Source organism: Mobula hypostoma, chromosome 20, assembly GCF_963921235.1.
Source record: "Mobula hypostoma chromosome 20, sMobHyp1.1, whole genome shotgun sequence".
NCBI classification, from domain to species: Eukaryota; Metazoa; Chordata; class Chondrichthyes; order Myliobatiformes; family Myliobatidae; genus Mobula; species Mobula hypostoma.
The window spans coordinates 21,644,131-21,670,155 of NC_086116.1; the positions used below are offsets into that span (position 1 = coordinate 21,644,131).

At 39.5% G+C, this 26,025-nt stretch overlaps 1 protein-coding gene across 1 annotated transcript in view; it reads left to right on the forward strand.

The window, feature by feature from the left end:
- LOC134359599 (laminin subunit beta-4-like) overlaps positions 1 to 26,025 on the forward strand; it is a 163,439-nt gene that overhangs the window by 133,936 nt on the left and 3,478 nt on the right. Inside the window, exons 26-33 of the mRNA XM_063073095.1 lie at positions 743 to 894; positions 5,330 to 5,535; positions 8,868 to 9,071; positions 9,629 to 9,773; positions 11,281 to 11,488; positions 20,188 to 20,326; positions 22,358 to 22,534; positions 25,225 to 25,375. Of these exons, the coding sequence (XP_062929165.1) occupies positions 743 to 894; positions 5,330 to 5,535; positions 8,868 to 9,071; positions 9,629 to 9,773; positions 11,281 to 11,488; positions 20,188 to 20,326; positions 22,358 to 22,534; positions 25,225 to 25,375 (1,382 nt within the window). The remainder of the gene's footprint in view (positions 1 to 742; positions 895 to 5,329; positions 5,536 to 8,867; positions 9,072 to 9,628; positions 9,774 to 11,280; positions 11,489 to 20,187; positions 20,327 to 22,357; positions 22,535 to 25,224; positions 25,376 to 26,025) is intronic.

Genomic DNA, 26,025 nt, shown 5'->3' on the forward strand with positions numbered 1-26,025 from the left:
ATTTCCAGCATCTGCAGACTTTCTTGTGTTCATCAGTTACAGTACTTTAAGTTCACAAAATTTGTTCTCTTTTATTGAAACACTGCCCAGATTTTACTGGTAATGCTCCAAGTGGAACTTCTGGTATCTCTCAATACAAATACCATTAAGTTTCACAAACACTTAAGGCCAACTCTTATTGGCAGTGCTCCACTGGCCAGCGCGCAGCTATACTCTGAGCTCAAACTCCAAATATGACCTGAAATTATTTTTTATTGGCATTGAAGGGATCTTGCCTATTGCAAAGTGCACAGAAACCCTCAGATAAAAGATAAAAACCCAAGAACCATATGTAACAACATCCTTAAGCCTTTTGCAGGCAGCCCTTCTGACAGATTAGGAGAGGGTAGAAAACAGTTGAAAATCTCATCACTATCCAATGCACATTAAATCATTTCTGATCATAACAACTCTAATTTCTACATCTTTGGAGGAATGAGCAGGATAAGGGTGTGGTCGTATGGTGGTTGGAAACAGTCTTAACAGGAATATAAAGAAATTTATAGAACAGAGGTTCCCAACCCGGGGTCCACAGACCCCTTGGTTAATGGTAGGGGTCCATGGCATAAAAATGGTTGGGAACCGCTTAACCCTAAAGAAGGACACAGAATGGCAAAATACCAACCACAATCTGATGATGTAAATGTAACACAGAACTCATAGAGTTTTGATTATATATACTCACAATTTCAATATTGTACAGGAAAATCCAAATGCAGATTGATCCAAATGTGAATATTTCCAAAGACACGAAAGAGCTTAATGGAGTTATCGATGATATTAATACGGAAGTCAACAAGCTCAAAGAGGAATTGAATCGCTTGAAACAGAAGCCAGCAATAAGGAATGTGAACGGCAAGTAGAAAAAATGTTAACCCAACATCTATATCAAACAAGGGCTGAATCGGTTGATCAGAATGATGATCATATAAAGATTTGTTAAAGCACACTTGAAGTAATTGCTATGCTTGATATTTGGGCATTTAAAGACCCTTGAGAAAAGATTATCTCTTTCTAGCTCTTTGACAACAGGGAACAAAACTAGTCTTCCCACAGCAGCAATAGAGTCCTTCAGAGACAAGAGGATGACTATCAGTGTTTTCTGCATGGCTCCTATTGGCAATATGTAATAGTCACAAGACACGCAGCAGCACAGTAGCGTAGTGGTTAGCACAGTCCTTTACAGTACCACCTGTTAAAAGTTCAATTCCCGCTGCTGTCTGTAATGAGTTTGTATGTTCTCCCTGTGAGCGCGTGGGTTTCCTCCGGGTGCTCCGGTTTCCTCCCACAGTCCAAAGATGTACTGATTGGTAGATTAACTGGTTATTGTAAATTGTCCCATGATTAGGCTAGGATTAAATTGGGGGATTGCTGGGCAGCGCAGCTCGAAGTGTTGGAAGGGCCTATTCCGCACTGCAACTTAATAATTAATTAATCCATTAGATTTCTTGTGACTGAAAGAGCTTTGATGTGCAAATGGAAACATCGAAGCAGAAATGGCGATGTGAGGGGAGTGTGAGCACCAACTGAGGGTGGTTCCAAAAAGTCAGATCTGCATTTGCAGAAGATTGGGTGGTGAGGGAAAAATATTTCTGGATAGATCGAGGATGGGTGATCGAGCGAATTTGTGGAATGGTCATGGGTTGGAAGAAATGCTCTGGTCGGGGAATTTTGTGTCAGTGGGTCTGATTAATATTGGTAGGAGTTACTGTAGGGGAGCAAATTAGCAAATATTGTAAGAAATTCTCAGAGCAAAAGCTATACGAGAAACAAAAGTTTCCATGGATTGTCCTGTAATGGATCACATAACGGGATGGTTTGCGTTAAGCAACAGAAAAGCCGGCATCATAAATTAACACAGAATGGAAACAGGCAATTCAGCCCAAACTTATCCACACTGACCAAAGGTGCATTCCCGAGCTAATCTCAATGTCCACATTTGGTCCACATCGTTCTGAATATTTCCTATCCATGTAGGTGTCCTAACATCTTTTAAACATTGCAGAACTTCTTCTGGTAGCTCATTCCAGTAAACCCACCCCCTGTGTGAAAACATTGCCCCTCAGGTTCCCTTTAAGTCATCCCCCTCTCAGTATGAGCCTCTGTTTTTGACTTTCCAACCCTGGGAAAAAAATTATCATCATCCGCCTTATCTCTGTCCTTCATGATTTTATAAATGTCTATAAGGTCACCCCTGAGCCTCCTTGGCTCCAGGGAGGGGGGAAGCTGAGAGGCCACATCTGCTCAGGATGCTCGATGACTAATTCTCCTCCTAAACTGGGATGAAGAATGGTGTGTGAGTCATCTAAACTTAAAATATGTTCCCTCTAATCCAGAAACCTCAGAGAAGCAATGACTACATTGCCAATGGTCGCCATAGCTACATTCCTGTGAGCATCAGTATCCTTCCACATGCAAGGGCTTATGGCATCTTCTAGTTTTCCATCTACAGTGACATGAGTGAGGCCTCTGACATTCCCTATACAAGAAAGGCTTATTTCATCCCAAGCAGCAGCAGACTCATTGAGGAGATGGTTCTGCAAGAGATGTTGCTTCCCCACAGTGCCAAGTGTAGTTGGCTGCGCACTCTTCACTTTAAAGTGTCCACCTGTCATCCTTCAGATGTATCAGAACTGGCGTTGTGTTCTCTCACTCACCATCCATAAATACTGTGCAGATCAATGCTACGTATCTGGAGTAGATGAGATGCCTTCATTCTGTAATATTTCCTGTGGTATTAGCTTTTAAGACACGTTAACATATCAGATGATGTCTGCTTGGCAACAAGTATTATCTTCTGACAACACTCATGGCTCTATTGCCCAATGACATGGAGCAACCTAGTGAGAGAGACAGTCGATGGCATGTCCAAGTGCTGGGTTATGGACTGTAGTTTTTGATGGACAGATCTTGGTCTCTTTGGGAGGCTTTGCTATTGCTTGCTTGGTGGGTGTTGGGGGGGCTGCTGCTTCCTGCTGGAACAAGTGGGGAGATGGGAGAGGGGGACGGCTGATGCTTTGCTGCTGCTTGTGCTAACGTTTTTCTGAAATGCATCCTTTGGGCTTTTCTGTTTTCATGGATGTCTGTGAAGAGTAAGAATTTCAGGTTGTATACCATATACATTCTCTGACATTAAATGGAACCATTGAACCATTGAACGATGGGAAAATTCCACCATGGAACAGAGCAGATTATTGATGTGGTGAACAAAATTGTGGTTTATGACTTACGGTGCTGTGATGTATACTGTGCAACCTAACTGCTTAAAGAGCTTAACAAGTCCCTCCAGCTATAGAAAGACCAAATGACCAACTGACCTGACTCTGCTACCAATAACCGTAAACTCAGATGTTCATTCAAACATAATCTCAAAACTTACCAGTCTCCTGTTATTGATCGTGACCTTGCACCAATGAAGAAATAAAACTAACAGAAAGTATGCATTTGGATCATTTTCTTTAAATCAATGCTTGCCAAGTTGAACAGAAATACCAGCTAATCATTCTTTTTCCACTCACTTGGGCCTAACTTCTATATACCCTTTCCTGACCAAAGCCCCTCATAGTTTCACCCCAAAGGTGTTGCAAGGCTGGCTGAATGCTGTTGGCTCCTGGTGAAGGTGGCTTCACATTTGACATTGATCTGCTTTATGCCAGAGAATGAGATTCAATCTGCACTTTCCTAGCTGAAGGGATAGGCTCAAGATGCCTTTCACAAAGGACCAAACTCCACCTGTGCCGTCAGATATCTTCTGCTCATCTGACAGAGTCTGTAGTCCCAGACTGACTTCACTAAGTGGTTCAGAACCCAGAGAACCAGAGAGCAAGGAAAGCATCCTCGATCAAAAGGAGGAGACTGACCTCTTATTGCCTTTGATTCATCCTAGAGGGACTACAGACTCCCTGATATACAAGACATCCTACCACCTCCTTTGTTGTAATCTCTCATGCAGTGTTCAAAAACCACAGAGCCTTGCCATTCTTGACAGTTTCCCAGATCAGTTTTTGTGGTAGAACACCAGAGAGCAACAACATCTTCTGAAATGCATGTCCCTTTGAACAGTGCAGGCAGACTTTAATTTGTTTAATTCAGGCTTACTGCTGTCAGCCATGATAATTGGCCCGCCACTTTAGGACTACAGCCAAAGAACAGTACGATTAATGGAAAACCTTGAACTGCAATCAATGGGTGTGCTTTACTTGTACATCACAATCCTAGCACGTTTTTAGTTTAGCTCAATAACTCAATAGTGTGTTAAGGCTGACGTGAAAACTAAACCAGTATGTTTCCGAAATTAAACGTAAATTCCATCACTGCAATCATAACCTGGTTTTCTTATGAAAACCTTGTACGTTTGGCCCTTCTTTCTCACTTTCAACAGCCAAATTATTATCAGTATTCAGGCGTGTGGTTTGGGCATTAGATGTGGAATTTATCATCTGTGATCATTTTCACCTCCAACCAGGCCCTCATTTAGGTTGCAGCACCATACCTGCAGCTACGCTGTAGTTACAACAGCCACGTTGCAATAACCACTTAAAAAGAATGCGAGCAGAGAAGAAGATGCAGTGTGGGTTAGATGTTGTAGGGCTGTAGGAGGCTCCTGTGGATTGCAAAGATGAACCTATCCCTGTAGGACTAAATACCGCACCATTATCATTGCGCAGACTGCATTGAAAATTAACCGCAGATGGATATTTGACATATTTACAGTATTCTTAACAGCTCTGCTGCTCAGACTGAAGAAACCCTGTCGATTTATCGGCTTCTATTTCTTTCTCAGGTAAATGGGTCTTTATGGACCCACAGACTGCTCACAAATTCTCACCCATGAAACCAAATTAAATGTGATAAACTTTACTGGGAAACTGCCTGAGCTGTTTGTTTTATTTGGGGAAGAATCCTCTTCTTTTGTTTAATATTTTCTCTTCTGCTGACTTCATGAAGCTAACAAAAGGCAGAATACATACATCTCTAGGTCAGGAATCACTTCAAACCTAGCTAATTGATTGGGATATTGTATATTGAGTGAAAACAAATCTATTTTTATAGGCATCACATATTTTTGAAATCAATTAAATAATGATGAAATACTACATTAACACAAAGAAAACAATAAATAATATTATGCATGGTGCATTTGTGCAGATCAGTTTTAATAGTTTATAAAGATAGTTTAGTCCAATGATGGAAGAGTTGCTAACCTTTCTTCAGTTCTATTTTACAATAGTGATTAAAGATTATATTCAATTCAAGGGGTAATTGTGTCATTATTTACTACTGTTAACAGGTAGCGTTGAAGACATTAAAGTGTTCTACCAAATTTCAAGAGACTCTCAAGAGAAAGCGAATGTTTCAGAATTAGTGAATATCTCAGAATCTACAAGAAAGAGTGCAACTGCCTTGTTAAACAATACATTATTGATTAATAAAGATGAACTTAATGCACTGAGGCAAAAAACCGAACGTTTGGATTTGACAAAGGCAAACAACCTGGTGAGTTCTGTGTCTATTAAAACTATTTTATGGAAATGTAGACTGGTTAAACAATTGGTTTCAGTTCCTAGCAGGACTCACAAGCTTAGAAGTAAAGGAAAGGAACAGTAAACTACGTAATTCCGTGAACCTTGTCCGTCAGTACTTCATATCCACTCTTCTGCCTGCATTCTTTCCTTCAGTGTAAAAAATCTGCCAGTATCGGCCTGAAAGAGACTCAGCAATTGAATACACACTGCCTTTATTCAAAGATCTGCAAATTTTAAGCTACATATTGAGCAGAAGCAAGGCAGGTGAAATTAAATGCTGAAGAAGTGTTACATTTGGGGCAAAGAATGAGGAGAGGCTGAAGTTAGTGACATAATCTTAAATAATCTGCCAACACAGAGAAACCTGAAGGCATTTCAAGTTAGCAGGACAAGCTAAGGATGATTTAAGGAGAGATATGAACTGTTGAGGTCTTGAATCATGTAAGGGAGTTATATTCTAGCTAGGGCACTGCACTGAAATCAGGGCACCATGGCTTAGAATGGATGAAGAGGCCTTAGTGATGGTGAGAAGAGATTCAGTGGAATGGCACCAAGGATAAAGAACCTCAGTGGTAAGAAAAGGCCAGAGTTGCTGGTCTTCCTCTCCTTGGAGCTGCAGAGATTAGGAATATATTTTGTTTAAGAATGATCTGTTTTTAGCAATCAGATTGGGTAAAGAACCAGAAAAGAATATTACACAGTAAATTGTGTGAAGGGTAATTCCAGAGGAACTTCCAAAAGGATGCTGGATATATAAGTTGAAAAGTAAATATTTATTTGTCATGGGAATGTGGGAATCAGGCTAACTGCACAGCTCTTTCAAAAGCAGACTGAGTATGTTAAACCAGATAGCTTCCTTACTCTGTCTTTCAATGATTTTATATGTTTTGTCAATAAATCAATTTCTCAATCTGTATACCACTGAGCTACCATAATAAGAATCAATATATGTTTTATTTCTATATCTTAGGTTTCATTCCAACTCTGCCTAGAAGTTGGGCATCTAAATGGACTTCTAGCCCCATTCTAAATCGGAATTCTTATTTCGATCTGCAAAAGAACTAGACATTTTCTAAGTTATTCTGCACAGATTTATTGTGAAATGGGGAAGAATCTCCAAATAAACTTCTTTTAAACACTTACCTGTACATTCCCTTCCTTGACCTGACCTACTTAGTAAAATTCCAAATGTAATTCATGTTTTCTTCAAACAGATGAATCAGGACCCCAGACACAGTTCCATTCTCCCTTTTACGCAACAAGGATCAAATTATCTGTGCTCTGAATAAATGATCGAACAGGTCCTGACTGAATTTTTCTGAGGTTTTTAGGCCAATATATGAAACTAACATTGGTGGTAATTAAATAATGATCACAGCCCGAGGTCCTGGTCTACCTGCAGTCAGTGTATTTAAATGAGCCACAATGTCAAAAGAATCCATTCATAAGTGGTCAAAGTATTCAGTGAAGGCCCTATACATACAATTGAGCACTTGCAGACTGGTGGAACAGATGTGCCGGCAAGAGTGGGACTGCAGACAGATTATCTAGGATGGAAAGAGGGCATTTCCTTGTACCTTCCTTCCCAAACCACCCACCCTTACCCCACCCTGCAGAGACGCAATGGTCAGCAGCTGGGTCCACTCATGCAGAGCTGGGAGTGAGGTAGAATGGCAGGTGCTCTGTGCTTGTTGTTTCTACAATCTTCTCGCAGACATTTGCAACTTACGAACTATTCAAGTTATGGATAATTCTCAGGAACAGAACCCTGCCATAAAGTGGGACTGCCTGCATACAATTCAATCTATGAATCTCCCTTATTATTATATATATGTAATACCTAACTCCTTAAATAACACAAATCCAGTCAGACTGATTAAGACTCTACTGTTTAAAAGACCAAGATACATACTTCAATTGCAAATGCTGGGTGGTCATGACTGCTAAAATTCTTAGCTGGACCAGACATGTCAGCAGTGTTATTAAAAGAGCATGATAGAATCCAAATACCCTGATATGTGTGGCTCACCTCCTGACCTTCAAAGCCTCGCCACCAACGACAAGATTCAGATCAGGAGCATGTCTGACTGCTAACAGCTGTTTGGATTGGTGCGAAAGACTAACACTAATTATTGTTGGCATCAGTCAAATTGATAGAACCACTGTCAACTTTAAAATAGGACTTACACTTCAAAAGTAACCCACTGGTATGAATTACCTTGAGACACAAATCTAGCCCTGTCTTTATTTATTTCATCCATTCCTCAAGTCTAGAAGGCATTTCAAACCAAGTTTACCATTCCTGGCACTTTTTAAGGTTTTTGTTTGTAACTTCAACACAATCCTGTAATCAGGTATCCTGCACTCAGATAGGGGGCCCAAAAACGGCTCACAAAGCTCCAAGTGTGGTCTGATCAACGCCTTTTAATGACTCGGCATTACGTCCTTGCCAGCCCTCTGGAACTGAATGCTAACCATGCAGACCATGTTGCTGCCTGCTACAGGAAGGCATTGGAATTGGTGCGCGAAGGTGGTGTGCAGTATAACTGTGGGTGATTATCTTGGACATTTCTCTTGTGATTGTAAGATCCTGTCGGACATTAATAACTTAAGATGCCACAGCCCTGTTTCCCTTGCTTGGGGGTGCAACAGATGGCGGGAAGCTGCGTGGCCTCTGTTGTAGTGAGGATTAAGCCTCAAGCTGTGGACATGCCTGCTGCTGCAGTCCAGGAGAGGAGACGTCAGAGGCAGTGCAGCATGGCGCCCATGCTCATTTGGAGGCTGGCCTCTCCTGTCAATGCTGCCCTCCAGTGTTCGATTGGTGGAATTACAGGCTGGATTGCGTGCCTATTTTTGCACACTGACGAGAATTTACAAGACATGTCGCTCAGGGACTTGGGCTATATATATATATGCTTTCTTTTGCATGCTTATTACTTTTGTTCACTATTTTGAATGTGCTGTGTATGTTTTGCATCTTGGCCCCAGAGGAGTGCTGTTTCATTCCGCTGTACTCATAGTTGATTGAAAGATGATTAAAATTGAATTTGAATTTGAACATTGCTTTTGTTGCAGAAAATGAACATGATCGAGCCTGCTAACATTTTTTTTCTGTCAGCAATTTGTTTTGGCTAGGCAGATTGCAAAATCTGGTTCATTATTGGGTTTAATCATTACTAGACTTCCTCTGAAATAAACAGAATGCTCCCTGCTCACCTCTATTGTTTGCTATAAGTAACTAAAACAAGTTTCTGTACTCTTTGTTCGTCATGGTATATCTTGTGTTCTTTAATTAATCTCTAGATATGCGGAGCGCAGGGTAACCTGTCCTGTAATAAAGATCCATGTGGAGGAGCTTTATGTCGTGATGATACTGGAAATAAAATATGTGGTGGTCCAGCCTGTAATGGCTTATTGTTTATGGCAAAAGTTACAAAAGACAACGCTGAAAAAGCAAGTGATCAGATGACCCAACTCCTTAATAAAATGCTGAATACAATGAGCAAGGTATCTGAATGTTATAGTTTATTTGGATAAAAACCTCTCTTAATCCAAAGCAACACACACAAAATGCTGGAGGAACTCAGCAGGCTAAGCAGCATCTATGGAAAAGAGTAAACAGTCAACATTTCGGGCCGAGACTCTTCACCAAGACTGGAAAAGATGGGAGCAGGAGTCAGACTGAGTAGATGGGGGGAGGGCAGGAAGAAGTACAAGGTGGCAGGTGATAGGTGAAAATGGGAGGGGGGAGGGGTGATGTAAAGAGCTGGGAAGTTGATTATTGAAAGAGATAAAGGGCTGGGGAAGGGGGAATATGAAAGGAGAGGACAGAAGACCATGGAAGATAGGGAAGGGGCGGAGAACTAGAGGGAGGTGCCGAGCAAATAAGGAGAGAAGGTGTAAGAGAAACAGGAGAAATGGTAAAGGAGACAGGATGCAGGGTGGGTGGCAATTACCAGCAGTTCAAGAAATCGATTTAATCCAATTAGTTCTGTCAAATAACTCAGAAAACACTATTGATTTTGTGTACTAGTAATGTACTTTTCCTTTTCTCTTCCTTCTAGATTGATTCTATCAGAAACAGAACACAGGAAACTAAGGAGAAGGCAACCGAGCTATTAGACAAGTTAGGCAAAACCAAGGACGAACTTGAAAGGGAAAAGCAAGAAACTAAAGACATCATCAGAAAAGTGAAAGAGTTTCTCACAGGTACTTACTCCTTTTCCCAACTGGGTCTCCTTCCAAATGGATTAGATAAGACTCTTTTGGTATCACAAGACAACTTGCCTCCATTAAGTACTTTTTGCAGAAAACAGTCAAGCAATTAAGGAAAGAGAGATAGTGCAAAAATTACAGGAATTCTGCAGATGCTGGAAATTCAAGCAACACACATCAAAGTTGCTGATGAACGCAGCAGGCCAGGCAGCATCTGTAGGAAGAGGTGCAGTCGACGTTTCAGGCCGAGACCCTTCGTCAGGACTAACTGAAGGAAGAGTGAGTAAGGGATTTGAAAGTTGGAGGGGGAGGGGGAGATCCATTCCCATCCCATTCCCATTCTGACATGTCTATCCACGGCCTCCTCTACTGTAAAGATGAAGCCACACTCAGGTTGAAGGTACAACACCTTATATTCCGTCTGGGTAGCCTCCAACCTGATGGCATGAACATCGACTTCTCTAACTTCCGCTAGGCCCCCCTCTCCCTCGTACCCCATCTGTTATTTTTATGCACACATTCTTTCTCTCACTCTCCTTTTTCTCCCTCTGTCCCTCTGAATATACCTCTTGCCCTTCCTCTGGGTCCCCCCCCTTGTCTTTCTTCCCGGACCTCCTGTCCCATGATCCTCTCGTATCCCCTTTTGCCAATCAGCAGTCCAGCTCTTGGCTCCATCCCTCCCCCTCCTGTCTTCTCCTATCATTTTGGATCTCCCCCTCCCCCTCCAACTTTCAAATCCCTTACTCACTCTTCCTTCAGTTAGTCCTGACAAAGGGTCTCGGCCTGAAACGTCGACTGTACCTCTTCCTAGAGATGCTGCCTGGCCTGCTGCGTTCACCAGCAACTTTGATGTGTAGTGCGAAAATTGAAGGGTTAGAGTTGATGAGAATAAACAAGCTGAATTTAAAGGACAAAGAAGAGTAAAGTCAAAGGATTTCTGATTAATAAACAAAATTATGATTCTGGAGCATTGAAATGTCATCCTATAAAAGGCAACTGGTTTTGACTGACTAGATGATGCTGTTGTGCTGGAGTTTTATAAGTTTTATTTGGACAGGGCCGAGAGCAAAAAAAACATTCTCTTGGGTATTATATCTTATTGTGAAAAGATATGACTTTGTGGTGAAATGGTACTCTACTCTTCCTTGTTTTACTACTTTGAGAGAAGTTTGGAAGCTTTTAAGCTCTGCTCCCAGTAGTGCAAATACCTTGTTTGGAAAATTGCAAATTGCTTGTTTTTAGACAGGCTGCCTTGTAATTACTTACGTTTAATTCATTGTACTGAAATAATGAAATTAAATTAAATGTATGTCTACATTGCTAAAGACTTTGAGCTAATCTCACCAACCCAATTTCTGCCAAACTATTGATTTAGTAAAAGCAATGACAGGATGAATTTACTCCACAAAGATCTTTATTCTGCCCCAGATTGTTTGTGAAATATGCTATTTGTTCTTTCATAAAGGTAACACAATTTTTATGCTTTTTCCTCAAACTGAAGCTGATGGTGTTTCTCCTGAGGACCTTGAAACAATTGTGAACCATGTCCTTTCCATCAAGTTACCCATTACTCCTGAAGAAGTGAAGAACAAAACAAAGCAAATTCAGGACATTCTTTCTGAGATTAAAGATGTTGATAAAGAAGTGGAAAGGCTAAATAACCGCTCTCAAGAAGCAAAGTTACTTCTGAAGCGTGCAATGAAAGCTGAGTATGTTGCCTTCTCAATTCAACAAGGTGCCATATAAAAGGTTGTTAGTAAAACATCAGATGAGTGAGGAAACAAGATAAGAGCTCAGAGTGTAAGGGGAAGTTATTAACATGGATTTAAGAGAACATATCACTGTGAAGACAGAATATAAATAATAAATTCTTGACCCTGAACTACTTATTATCCATACTAATAATTTTTCGATGGGAGCAGGTTTTCTAGTTTGCAGGTTACATAAAAATAGGTAGGGGAGCATGCTGCAATGAGGATATTTGAACCCTACAATCTATCAAAGTTCAAAGTAAATTTATTATCAAAGTACATATATGCAACCCTGATATTATTTTCTTGTGGGCAAGTCTGTAGAATAATAACCATAATAGACTCAATGAAAGACCACCCAACTTGGGAGTTCAACCAGAGTGCAGAAGACAACAAACTGTGCAAACACAAAATGAAAGAAATATTAATAATATACAAATAAGCAATAATAATCGAGAACTTGAAATGAAGGGTCCTTGAAAGTCAGTCCATTGGTTGTGGGAACATTTCAATGATGGGGTAAGTGAAGTTGAGTTAAGTTAAGGATATCATAAAAGAACATCTAGACAGGTTGAATAAATAGGCAAAAACTTGCCAAATGATATCTGATGTTGGAAATGTGAGGTGATATGCTTTGGTAAAAAGTAGACTATCACCTAAATGGAGAAAGAATGCAAATGGAGTACGGAAGGATCCAATTGTAAACACAAAATAATCTGCAGATGCTGGGGTCAAAGCACCACTCACAACACGCTGGAGGAACTCAGCAGGTCAGGCAGCATCCGTGGAAATGATCAGTCAACGTTTCGGGCCGGAACCCTTCATCAGGGTTCCGGCCCGAAACGTTGACTGATCATCTCCACGGATGCTGCCCGGCCCGCTGAGTTCCTCCAGCGTGTTGTAAGAAGGATCCAATTGTTCTCAGCAAACAAGAGGCTTGCATAGAGTGCTGCTAACAACTAATAAAGCAAGTGACATATTAGCCTTTATTGATAGGGTGTTGCAGTTTAAAAATAAAGTAAACATTTAGGAATTGAGAGCTTTTGTAGAACAGGTACAGAAGAGGAGCTGATCTCTGGCACAGATCAGACATGATCAGTTTGAATGGTAGAACATCCTTGAGGGACTACAGAGCCTATTCTTACTTCTACTTTCAAGTGTTTTTATTACATAATAGAATGGTTAAATACAATGGATTCCAGTTAATTGTGACACATCAAGACTAGTCCACTTTGGCCCAATTATGGCTGCCCCAATTAGCTGGAATTTCATGGAAATAGTTGAAAGGGTACAAAAAAGACTAACTATTATTTAACTGAGTAAGAAATTATGTATTTAAATGAAATATTGAACAAATTAGAGCACTATCAATACCACTACAGTACTATATAACTGTTACAGTTATCATCGGGGGAATCGCTGTCCTGTTCTTTTGATTGACTGTAAATGAACAAAATCAGGCAGACTCCAATGTAGATAATAAACTGCCTTCATACATTGCTATCGATGATTGCTTCCTCAAAACCTTCATTTCCATTGTAATATTCAATATGGTTATCGATACCTTCAAATTCATTGTAGTTCTTAACTGTTGAAGGAGTGAAATAATTTCATTTTCACTCCCAGCCATTTCTGGCACCTACAGGCCTGAATATTTGAGAGTGCAGTGAGCAAAACAGTTGTGAAATATCTTACTGCTTATTTCTTGCCAACTATCAGCGACGAAAATCACTGCTTTTTGAACACAAACAACTGACACTATTTAAAAACTTCACTCGAAGCACAGTGTAGTGACTAAGGGCCAACAAGTCCACACGACTGACGCTAGTTAGAAACAGTTTGACAACACTCTCCTACCCCAATTAAGCAGCATAGTGTCCCAAATAAATGAGGGAATGTCGGTTATTTTCTCAATTAGTTTTTCTTCTTTAAGAGTTATTCAAAATAAGCAGCTATCGTGATTAACCAATGGACAAATTAACTGGAGTCCACTGATTATTCAGTTGCTGTGCTGACATTATACTGCATCTGAAGTTCTTACTAAAATATTCCATTACTACAAACTATCCCCAACATAATAAAACATGTAGTAGGAAAAATCCTGGAACCTATTATTAATGATATCATAATAGATCATCTGAAAAGAATAATAAGATTGAGAAGTCAGCTTGGATTTATGAAAGGGAATTTGTGTTTGACTAATCTGTTAGAGGTCTTTGGGGATGAAACCCATGGAGCAAATAAGGTCGAACATGTGCGTTTAGATTTTCAGAAGTCCACAGAAGAGTTGTTCAAGAAGGCTATGGTCTTTGGATTTAAGAGTATTCGTTGAGAATTGGTTAACAACAGAAAGCAAAGAGTGAGAAGAGCTTTTGGCAGTTGACAGTACTGGTCCCCTGCTGTTCACGATCTAATCAGTTGTTTTGCTGAGCAGACTGGAAGTCATATTTCCAAGTTTTCTTCCAATAAAAATAACACTAGATGGGATTGTGAGTGTGAAAGAGATTGAAGAGGCTTCAAGGAGATGGAGACAAGGTCAAGTGAGTGGGTTTGAATGAATCAAACAAAATCTGATGTGGAAAAAAATGTGAGATCATTCACTTTGATGTACAAGAGAAGAGTGTTTTTATTTGGTGACAATATTTGGTAAATGTTGATGTTCAAAGGTGCCTTGGTGCCTTGAACTCAAGTCATTGTAAGCTATCAGCCAGATGCAATTAGGAAAGCAAATGGTACATTGGCTTTTATTAGGTGATGATTTACAATGCAAAGACATCTGCCTGCAATTGTAAAGGGTCTTGGTGAGCCTGCACTTGGATATTGTGTACACTTACTCACAAGGAAGTACAGCAAATATTCAAAACCACTTCCAGGTATGGCAGGCTTGTTGTATGAGGAAAAACTGAGTACTCACTCCTATATAACCTAGAGTTCAGAAGAATAAGAGGAGATCTCATTGAACATTGAAAAAGATACTTAACTGACTTAGAAGGGTAGATCCATGGAGAAATTCCGCCTCATCTCTGTTCTAAATGGACGTCTCTCTATTCTGATATTGAGCCATCTGGAACTATGCTCCTCCACTATGGGAAACATCATCTCCAGATCCACTCCATCTAGGCCCTATCTAGATCCATTCTCATTCTTCTACCGGCCCAGAACCATCAAATGCTCCTCAGACATTAACCCTTTCATTCCCAGAATCATTCCCGCGAGCTTCCTCTGGACCCTCCCCTATGCCAACACATCTTTTATTAAATGGAGGGCCTAAAACTATTCACGATACTCCAAGTGCAGTCTGACCAATATCTTATAAAACCTCAGCATTTCATCCTTGATCTTATATTCGAGTCCTCTTGAAATGAAATCTAACATTGCATTTGCCTTCCTTACACCATACTCAACCTGCAAATTAACCTTTAACACAAGGACTCCAAAGTCATTTTGCACCTCGGATTTTTGAATTTTCTCCCCATTTAGAAAATAGTCTACACTTTAGTTCCTTCTGCCAAAGCACACGACTATACACTTCCCTACAGTATATTCCATCTGCCACTTTGCCTGTCTTCCCAATCTATCCAAGTGCTTCTGCAGCCACCCTGCTTCCTCAACACTACTTGCCCATTTAAAGGAAAGAATGAGGGAGCTCCAAAAAGAGAAGATAGGAAAGCAATACATTCTGCCTTGGATGGTGTGTCTGGAGAGTCATGTAGAGATACTGTACACTAGGGAAACAAACCCTTCACCCTAGCAAGTCTTTTCTTTCTTTTTCAATCTTTTTATTAGTATGGTAATGAAAAAGATTAACATAACATAGTAATCATACAAAGTTATTGGGATTACATTGCTGTAATTATCAAATATAAATATAAACCCAGTTAATACATGGATATTAAACCTCCCAATCTTACAGGATACAAATATTATATATAGACAAATTAACATGAAAAGAGAAAAAAATACATACCCCCCCCAAAAAGAACTAATCTAACAAGATAGACCAACTAAACTACAGAAAAAAAAGACATGGGCTGTTGTGCTATCATTGGTAAACCAAAAACTGCAGTAATAGGGTGGGGTTGTAAATCAATACTCAAAACTGTTGAAATAATATCAAAGATATCTTTCCAGTATTTTTTTGAAAGAGGACATGACCAAAACACATTAGTTAAAGAAGCTATCTCGGAGCGATATCTATCACATATAGGATTTATATGAGAGTAATAACGAGCTAATTTATCCTTAGACATATGAACCTCATGCACTAATTTAAACTGTATCAATGCATGTTTAGCACGTATAGAGAATGAATTAACTAATTGAAGAATTTTTTCCCATTTTTCAATAGGTAAAGTAATCTTAATTTCCCTTTCCCAATCGATCTTAACTTTATTAGATACATCTGGACATATTTTCATAATTATATTATAAATGTTTGCTATTACACCTTTCTGAAAAGGATTTAAACCTAAATTTTTTTCCAAAATATCCAATGAATATAAATTCGGGAAGGTAGGAAGAACAGTATTTTAAAATTTTCTAATCTGTAGATACCTAAAGAAATGGGATCTAGGCAAATTATATTTCTTAGATAATTGTTCAAAAGACATGAAACAATTATCCAAAAATAGATCACAAAATCTTAATATACCTTTAGTTTTCCAAGCCAAATAGGCTTGATTTATGATAGAGGGTTGAAAAAACAAATTAGATATAATAGGACTTGCTAGAATAAATTAATTCAACCCAAAAAATCTTCGAAATTGAAACCATATTCGTAAAGTATATTTTACTATTGGGTTAACCATTTGTTTATGCAATTTAGAAAGAGAAAAGGGAAGCAAGATCCCTAAAATAGAACCCAAACCCTAGCAAGTCTGTGTTGAATGTAAATCGGAAATTTACATAATCCTACATTAATCCCATTTTTCATTCTCCCCATTTGCATATCAACCCTCCCCCCACCCACCCTGAGATTTTACCACTCACTTACACAACTGCATGTCTTTGGGAATGTGGGGAGGAACACCCCCAGAGGAAACCCATGTAATCACGGGGAGAATATGCAAACTCCACTCAGACATCACCCGAGGTCAGGATTGAATCCTGGGTCTGCTGCTGTGTGGCAGGGGTGTAGTTGTGCCACAGTGCAATCTGGCATGAGGGTAGAATTAGTCATTAGAATCAGAAACAAGAGCAAAACCCTAGTTACGGTATAGTGCCGAAAGGGATGGGAGAAGTGCGGTGCAATGAACCAAGAAGAATTTTCTAACTGTGAGAAAAACTGAACTGGAAAGGAGAGTCAATGACAAGCTGCATTTTGTACAAGGTGAAATTCAGACGTGTGAGAAAGAGAATGAAGAAGGCTATAGATATTGACAAAACGCAATGGTATTTGTGACACTGTGCTTAGTAAATAACAGAGACCCTCACTGTAGAAAAGGAAATTCACAACTGAGGTTTATTTATAATCATCTTTATTGCTCAAATAACCTCTGAAAAAGCTGGAACATACAATAATTTTTAGCAGCCTTTATATCACAAGATCACAAGACAAAGGAGCAGAAGTAGGCCATTCGGCCCATCAAGTCTGCTCCGCAGCTCCCCCATGAGCTAAACTATTCACCCATCTAGTTCCAATTTCCGGCTTTTTCCCCATATCCCTTGATACCCTGACTAATTAGATACCTGTCAATCTCCTCCTTAAACACCCTCAATGATCGGGCCTCCACAGCTGTATGTGGCAACAAATTCCACAAATCCACGACCCTCTGGCTAAAAAATTTTCTCCTCATCTCTATTTTAACTGGGTACCCTCTAATTCTAAGACTATGGCCTCTTGTCCTGGACTCACCCACCAAGGGAAACAACCTTTCCACATCTACTCTGTCCAACCATTTTAACATTCGAAATGTTTCTATGAGATCCCCTCTCATTCTTCTATACTCTAATGAATACAGTCCAAGAGCCGACAAACGCTCCTCATATGTTAGCCCCTGCATTCCAGGAATCATCCTCGTAAATCTTCTCTGAACTCTCTCCAACATCAGTACATCCTTTCTAAGATAGGGCGCCCAAAACTGCACACAGTATTCCAAATGAGGTCTCACTAATGCCCCATAGAGCCTCATCAACACCTCCTTACTCTTATACACTATTCCTCTTGAAATGAATGCCAACATAGCATTCACTTTCCTTACCGCCAATCCAACTTGGTGGTTAACCTTTAGGGTATCCTGCATGAGGACCCCCAAGTCCCTTTGCACTTCTGATTTTTGAATTTTCTCCCCATCTAAATAATAATCTGCCCGATTATTTCTTCTTCCAAAATGTACAACCGTACATTTGTCAACGTTGTATCTCATCTGCCATTTCTTTGCCCACTCTCCTAAACTGACTAAGACTCTCTGCAACCTTTCCGTTTCTTCAACATTTCCTGCTCCTCCACCTATCTTGGTGTCATCCACAAACTTGGCCACAAAACCATTTAATCCATAATCCAAATCACCGTAAAAAGAAGCGGCCCCAACGGAACACCACTAGTAACCGGCAACCAATCAGAATTTATTCCCACTCTTTGCTTTCTGCCTATCAGCCAATGCTCCACCCACTTCAATATCTTTCCTATAATTCCATGGGCTCTCATCTTATTAAGCAGCCTCATATGCGGCACCTTATCGAAGGCCTTTTGAAAATCCAAATACACAACATCCACAGCCTCTCCCTTGTCAATCTTATTCGAGATTACCTCAAAAAGTTCCAATAGGTTGGTAAGGCAGGATCTTCCCTTCATGAAACCATGCTGGTTTCGGCCTATCTTGTCATGCATCTCGAGGTATTTCATAACCTCGTCCTTGAGGATTGCTCCAATATCTTTCCAACTACCGATGTCAGACTAATAGGTCTGTAATTTTCTTTTTGCTGCCTCCTTCCTTTCTTAAATAACGGAACTACATTTTCGATCTTCCAGTCCTCCGGAACCATGCCAGAGTCTATTGATTCCCGGAAGATCATTTCCAATGCTTCCACAATCTCCAAAGCCACCTCCTTCAGAACCCTTGGGTGCACCTCATCCAGACCAAGAGACTTATCTATTCTTAGTCCACTTAGCTTCTCAAGCACTTTCTCTCTAGTAATCTTGACTGTACCTAATTCTATTCCTTGATACCTCTGGCTATCAGGTATATTGCTCATGTCTTCCACTGTGAAGACTGATGCAAAATACTCATTCAGTTCCTCCGCCATCTCTTTGCTATCCATTATAATTTCTCCAGCATCATTTTCAATCGGTCCCATATCTACCCTTGTCACTCTTTTACTCTTCATATATTAAAAAAACTCTTAGTATTTTTTTTATGTTAATCGCCAACTTCCTTTCATAATTCACCTTTTCTTTCCTAATGACTTTCTTAGTTTCCTTCTGTAAGTTTTTATGTCTTCCAGTCCTCATTTTTCCCACTAATTTTTGCTTCCTTGTACGCCATTTCTTTTGCTTTTATTTTTGCCTTAACCTCCCTCGTTAGCCACATTTGTGCCATTTTTTATTCATGATTTTCTTTTTTCTTGGAATATATTTTTCCTGCATTTTCCTTATTTCTTGCAGGAATTTCATCCAATTCTGCTCTGCCGTCCCTCCATTTAGTTTATTTTTCCAATCGACTTGGGCCAGTTCCTCTCTCATACCACTGTAATTTCCCCTGTTCCACTGAAATATCGATACACCTGATACGAGCTTCTCCTTTTCAAATTTGAAACTGAACTTAATCATATTATGATCACTACTTCCAAGAGGGATGTATGTATCTATAATTCCTCAGATCCAATATTAAATTCCCCATACCTGGCTCTACACAGCCTGCCTTCACAAGTTGACAGCCACACATCCGATGTATTAAATAAATGACAGCAATTCCTAAAGACTGATACCCAAATGGTCAGTGAGATACAATCGACACACCATCTAACTGAAGCTCATTGTTAAAATTCTATTAGCAGTTAGTCATGAATCTGACCGCATTTAAAAGGCCTTGCTGTATTGTTCTGGCCAGCAGTGTTACTGTGAGCTACAGTCTCACAGGGCAGAGAACTGGGTTCATTCTTGACCTTGGGTCCCATTCATATAGTTCAACTCTACATGAATACCCATAAATACACCCAAACAAAACAGTGTTCCTCAGGGCCAAGGTGCAAAGCACAGTACCAAAAGGGATACACAGCACAAGGAACACATTACACAGGGTAATATAGCCCTATTCTGAATCCATGAATCTGTCGGCAAGAGCAAGCCTCAGTCAAATGCAATGCTGTTTATCTTCCACCGAGTGAACACTGGAGAGCAGCACAAATACCACAGAGTTTACATGTTCTCCCTGTGATATGTGGACTTCCTCCCACGTCCCCAAACCATGCAGGCTGAGAGGTAAATTATCCACTCTGATTTACCCTAGTGGGTAGGTGGAACATGGGGGAGGGGGAGAGTTACTGAGAGCATGGAAAGAATAAAAAGTAGAAAATTGCAGGATTAGTTTAAATGGATGGGCAGAGGTTTGGCACAAACTTGGTGGACTGGAGGGCCTGTTTCTATACTCTCTGATTCCATTTTGATCTTTTCTTGTACACAGATAGTAAATTTTATGTGTGTGTGTGTGTATTCGTAGGAAAAGAGCTCGAGAGATTCCAAACCCAAAAGAACTGCAGAAAGAACTGGACAAAATAAAAGAACTACAACAAGAAGTTACAGAAACAGTGAAGATAATCACAAGGGATCTAAATAATGCAAAGACAAAAATTTCACAGGTAAATTCAGAATCAGAATTGGGTTTAATATCACTGGTATATGTCATAAAACATGTTGCTTGCGGCTACAGTACATTGTAATAAATAATTTAAAAACTATAAATTACAGTAAGCGTATAAATTAATTTTTGTTCAAAAAGAGAGAAAAAATACTGAAGTAGTGTTCATGGGTTCATTGTTCATTCAGAAATCTGGCAAGAAGCTGTTCCTGAAACTGGATTGAATTGGAAGGATGCTCATCCTGAATAAATTTTTATTTCCAATATTTAAAACCAGATATTCACAAAAAGATTATTTTCTTTATTTATGTTTCACGAAATGTTTAGTATGTATTGACGGTAATAGTTTAATGTATAATATTAAACTATAGAATAGATTTTCCTTCTCTTATCAAATCAAGAGATGACAGAGATGTCACAGAACCATTTGCTTTACAGAGAACTCTGGCATTCCCAAAGATCCAAATGACATCTTGATCAATGTTGAATCCCAACAATGATACTTTACATGTATATTTTCCAAGCGTAACCCTGAGGTTCAGCCAGAGGCTTTAGTCTAGGGAAGACCGTCGCTGGCCCCACTAAACGTGTGAAATCTGAGGTGCAAAACCTCTTGTTTGTGCAGATGCTGCGTGATGTGTTCCCCTGTTACAAATCAGTACTATAAAATAAAAAACAGTACACCATATGCAATTAAACGATTTAGCTTTATAATTCTTATTTTGACCAGAGAGTTAGCAAAGAAACAAAAAGAAAAAGGCCCATTTTAATGAAACAGTCTAATGCGCATGTTGGTGCTCATAGTTTCCCGTCTGTTAGCCCTTCATCGATTTCCCCCGTGCGGTGTCGACTCCCGGGCCCATTCCAAGTCCACTCCATCCTGCAGTCTACGACCTCTCCGTTCTGGCACCTTCTCTCTCCATCATCCGCTGAACAAAAGACCTTCAACAACCCGCACTCAGGCACACAACAAGAAAAAACACTTCCCTCATTGGACAGCACACATTCCAAAGCCCCTGTTATCTCTAGTCATAACCCAAACACTGCTGCTACAGAACAACCATTACCTGAGCAGTGAAACCTTTCCCAGGGCATTACACAAGTTTCTCAAAATCAAACATAGGTCATAGCTTCCAACTATATTTTACTATTTAAGGAGTTAATTTTATACTTGGGATTCATAGCCACACAATGGCACCATCTTTGATGGATGCACTTTCTGGCGATATATAGATGACTGTATATCTTTGTAAGCATGGGTAAGGATTAAAGGCTGTCAAAAAATCACCTCACAATCTCTAGGTCAATATTTTTCACACTGTTTATAAACACTCTGTATAGATTTCAAGGAAATCCTACTGGTTTGCTAATTGTAAGTGCAATGTAACAATTTTTTATTGCATTTAGAACATTGTTATGTATTAATTCTACTAATCCCTTCCCTCAGATTATTTTTTAATGTAAACATCAGTTCTTAAGTGATGGGCCTTCTTGGACATAAATATTTCACCAATAGCCATCGCATCCTTTGGCGTGCAAAGGTGTTTGGAAGATTATGGCCACAGCCTCCTCAAATTGTTCTTGGAGTGAAAGTGGTACAACGTACAGTATGCCACTAGGATCAATTTCCTTTCATTAGTACTCTTTATTTCTAGTCATGCTACTCAAAGCTCTTCCATTACCATACTGCTCTTTGTAAACAGAGGCAAAACACAAATTTAGTATTTGCCCTTCCTTCATCCTGCTTTTTCAGTTCTATGCATTTCTGCAATTTTTTAAACTAACTTTTTATATTTTCAAAGTACTTCATAATTTCATGTTAGACTATGTGCCAGTATTAGTCATATCCTCTGTCAGCATGTCAAATCTCTTTAGTTTCCACTCTAAATTCTCTATCCAATTTTTATTTTGTATGAGGCGAGGATTTTCTCAGCACCTTCTCCATTACCACATCTTATGCTAGTTAGCAAAAGACAGCTACATTTCTTGTGAAATTAATATGTTTTGTCTTTCATATTTTCACTACTTATAGGTTAATGACAAAATCAGATCAATTTCTGATGATCTCATGAATCTCATGAACAATATAACTAAGTTCCAAAATGAAATTGAAGGACTGGGAAACAAGACCGAAAACAACCTGATAGCAGCTAAAAAGGCAATGGAAAAGGCAAATGAAGCCAAGGCGTATGCTGACGAGGCTGAACAAGTACGTGCTTTCATCTTATTTTTCTGAAGTTCTATTACCTCTGCTATTTATTAAACCTTTTAATCCCCAGGAAGTAACTCAGTCGCCCAGTATTAATGAATTAAAAGGCATAAACAAATTAGTTGGAAAGGAATTGAAGAATATTGAATAGGTGAGGTAAGGAGTGAGGAGGTTTACAGGTTCCAGTGTGGACTTGTTTGGCTGAATTACTTGTTTCCATACTGTAAGTTAGATGATTGATCCCAGCTGGTGGGCTCTAATTAGAGGATTACCCCTAAGGATCAGTATTTGGGCACCAGATTGTAAATCTAGTCAGCTCCATCTTGGGCACTAGCCAACAAAGTACCCAGGAGATCTTTAGGGAGTGGTGTCTCAGAAAGGCAGCATCCATTATTAAAGACCTCCAGCACCCAGAGCATGCATTTTCTCACTGTTACCATGAGGTAGGAGATACACAAGCCTGAAGGCACACACTCAGCAATTCAGAAACAGCTTCTTCCCCTCTGCCATCCGATTCCTAAATGGACTTTGAAGCTTTAGACACTACCTCACTTTTTTAATATACAGTATTTCTGTTTTTGCAAATTTTTAATGATCTATTCATTATACATAATTTATTTACTTATTTATTATTGTTTTATTTTATTTATTATTTTTTTTCTCCCACTCTCTGCTAGATTATATATTGCATTGACCTGCTGCTGCTAAGTTAACAAATCTCACGTCACATGGTGGTGACAATAAACCTGATTCTGATGCTGATTCAGATTTTCACAATTTACATCAATGGCTTGACCAGATGTCATATTTAGTGTTGAGTCTGGAGAAAGTTATGAAAATGCTTCTTGGAGGTACAGACAAGCTGAGTGAGTGGACAAGAACAAGGCAGATGGAAAATAATGTGGAAAAATTTGAAAACTTTCATTTTGATGCTCAAAACAGGAAATGTTGCATATTTTTAAATGGTGAGAATATTGTTTCTAAATGGTAAGAAGTTAGGCAGGGTTAATGTTCAAAGAGATCAAACTCAAAACACAATGATTAGATTAGATTAGATTATGAGGACACGCAGTCCTCTTTTATTGTCATTTAGTAATGCATGCATTAAGAAATGATACAATTTGTTCCTCCAGAATGATAACACAGAAACATAAGACAAACCAAGACTAAAAAAACTGACAAAAACCACATAATTATAACATATAGTTACAACAGTGCAAAGCAATACCGTAATTTGATGAAGAACAGACCATGGGCACGTAAAAAAAAGTCTTAAAGTCTCTCGAAAGTCCCATCATCTCACGCAGATGGTTGAAGGGAGAAACTCTCCCTGCTATGAGCTTCCAGCGCCGCAAACTTGCCCATGCAGCATCCTGGAAGCACCCGGACTACAGCCAACTCTGAGTCCGTCTGAAAATTCGAGCCTCTGACACTGAGTACTGAGCACCATCTGTGCCGAGCGCTTTGACCCCGGCCCCAGCAACAGGCAATAGGCAAAGCCGAGGATTTGGGGCCTTCCCCTCCGGAGATTCTCAATCGCACAGTAGCAGCGGCAGCTGCTGAGAAATATGTTAGGAGATCTCATTGAAGCTTACAAAGTTCCTGTGGCATTTGACAGGCTGGATTCATGAAGGATACTTCTCCCAGCTGAGGAATGTAGAACCAGAGTCTCCGTCACAGAATAAGAGCTGAGCTGAAAAGTTCATTCACTCAGAAACTGGTGAATTTTTTGACTTCTTTATAGTCACACTGGTCATTCAAAACAAAAATTTAAATATTTCTGGATACTATAGGAATCAAGAAATAAAGGGACAGTGCAGGAAAATGGTGACAAGATAAAAGTTGACTTGACCTTGATGAAGGCCAATTTCTACTTTGGCTCAAAGGGTAAAACTGCTTCCTGCTTCTGATATTTCCTGGGAAGTAGCGAGTAATCAAAGTAGCTTTATTAACGTGGTTAGAGAAGGAAAGATCTAGAAGTCAGGTGCAGGAGCTCATTATCATACTTTGTTTTCACTTCTCACCTAGCAAACTGATGGATTAAGGAAGAAAAGCAGAACATCACAGAAGGAAATTGTGCTGTTTGGTTTGGGAACAGAATCAAATTTATTATCACTGACTTAAATGAGGTGAAATTTGTTGCTTTACAGCAGCAGTACCATAAATTACCATAAATTGCAAAGTAACTAACAAGTGCAAAATAAGGGATAATGACCTGGCTTCATGGACTGTTCAAAATCTGATGGTAGAAGGAAAGGAGATGTTTCTGAATCATTGACTGTGATTCTTCAGATTTCATTATCTCCTCCCTGATGGTAGTAACAAGAGAAAGGTATATCCTGCATGGTGAGAGTCCTTAGTCATCGACGCTGCCTTCATGAAGCATCACCTCTTGAAGATGTCTTGATAAAGGGGGGTTGTACCTGTGATGGAGCTGGCTAAAGCTCTCTACAGCTGCTTGCAATCCTGTGTATTGCAGTCTTCATACCAGGCTATGATGCAACCAGTCAAAAAGCTCTCCACTGGCTGTCAATAGAAATTTGTAAGAGTCTTTGGTGAGATATCAAACCTCCTCAAACTCCTAATGATGTATTCCTTCCTAATTATTTTTCCTAACAATTGTTCTTTTAAATAAGTTTTGGAAATTATTTGCTGTTTTAAAAGGCATTTTCATATTTTGTTCATTGCAGGAATTTGAAACACTGAATGAGGCATATGCAAAATTAACCAATCTGAACATACAAGAGATTCCAAAGGACGGAAAACAAAAAGCAGAAGAATTACTGCGAGAGGCAAGTGAACTGGCAAAAGACCTGGAAAGCAAACTGAGGAGGATTACAGGTAGGGGGATATTGTTAATTCAATAGAATGTTAAATGTGTTTGACAATTTGCTTGGAGTCTTGCCTCTTTACATCATATTGGCATTTTATTCAGCTATTAATCAAACCTTAAACAAGACAAGTGGGGAAATGCACAACGTATTTTGTTAAGGTATCACATAATGTTGGTATGATTTCTAAAATGAGTACTTTCAGACAAACCTACTACTACAACCAAAAACGACAATGCGTGTTGACTTTGCAAACATTATGCACTTTAGCAGAAGAAACCCGAAAAGAGTTCCAGAAAATTGGGGAACTTAAAAGTTGTCAGGAAAGAAGCAGTAGTGACAGAAGTGGCCCAGAGAGATAAATTCCTTAAGTCCTGAGGCTGTGGTCTCAATATTGGAGAAGTTTTCACATGCCTCATGAATATTAGTGAATGTAACAACAAATCCCACTCTGGACCATCAGAAAACAGTTTCCATTTCCAGCACTGACATCATCAACTCTGGAGAACTCCCATCCACTGCTACCAAAGTTATAGTTCCCTTACTCCGCACTGCTCCCTTCTACCTCCTACCCAAAATCCACAAATCTGCTGTCCGGGTAAGCCCATTGTCTCTGCCTGCTCCTGAACTCATGTCCTTATAACTCAACTCCAGTCTATC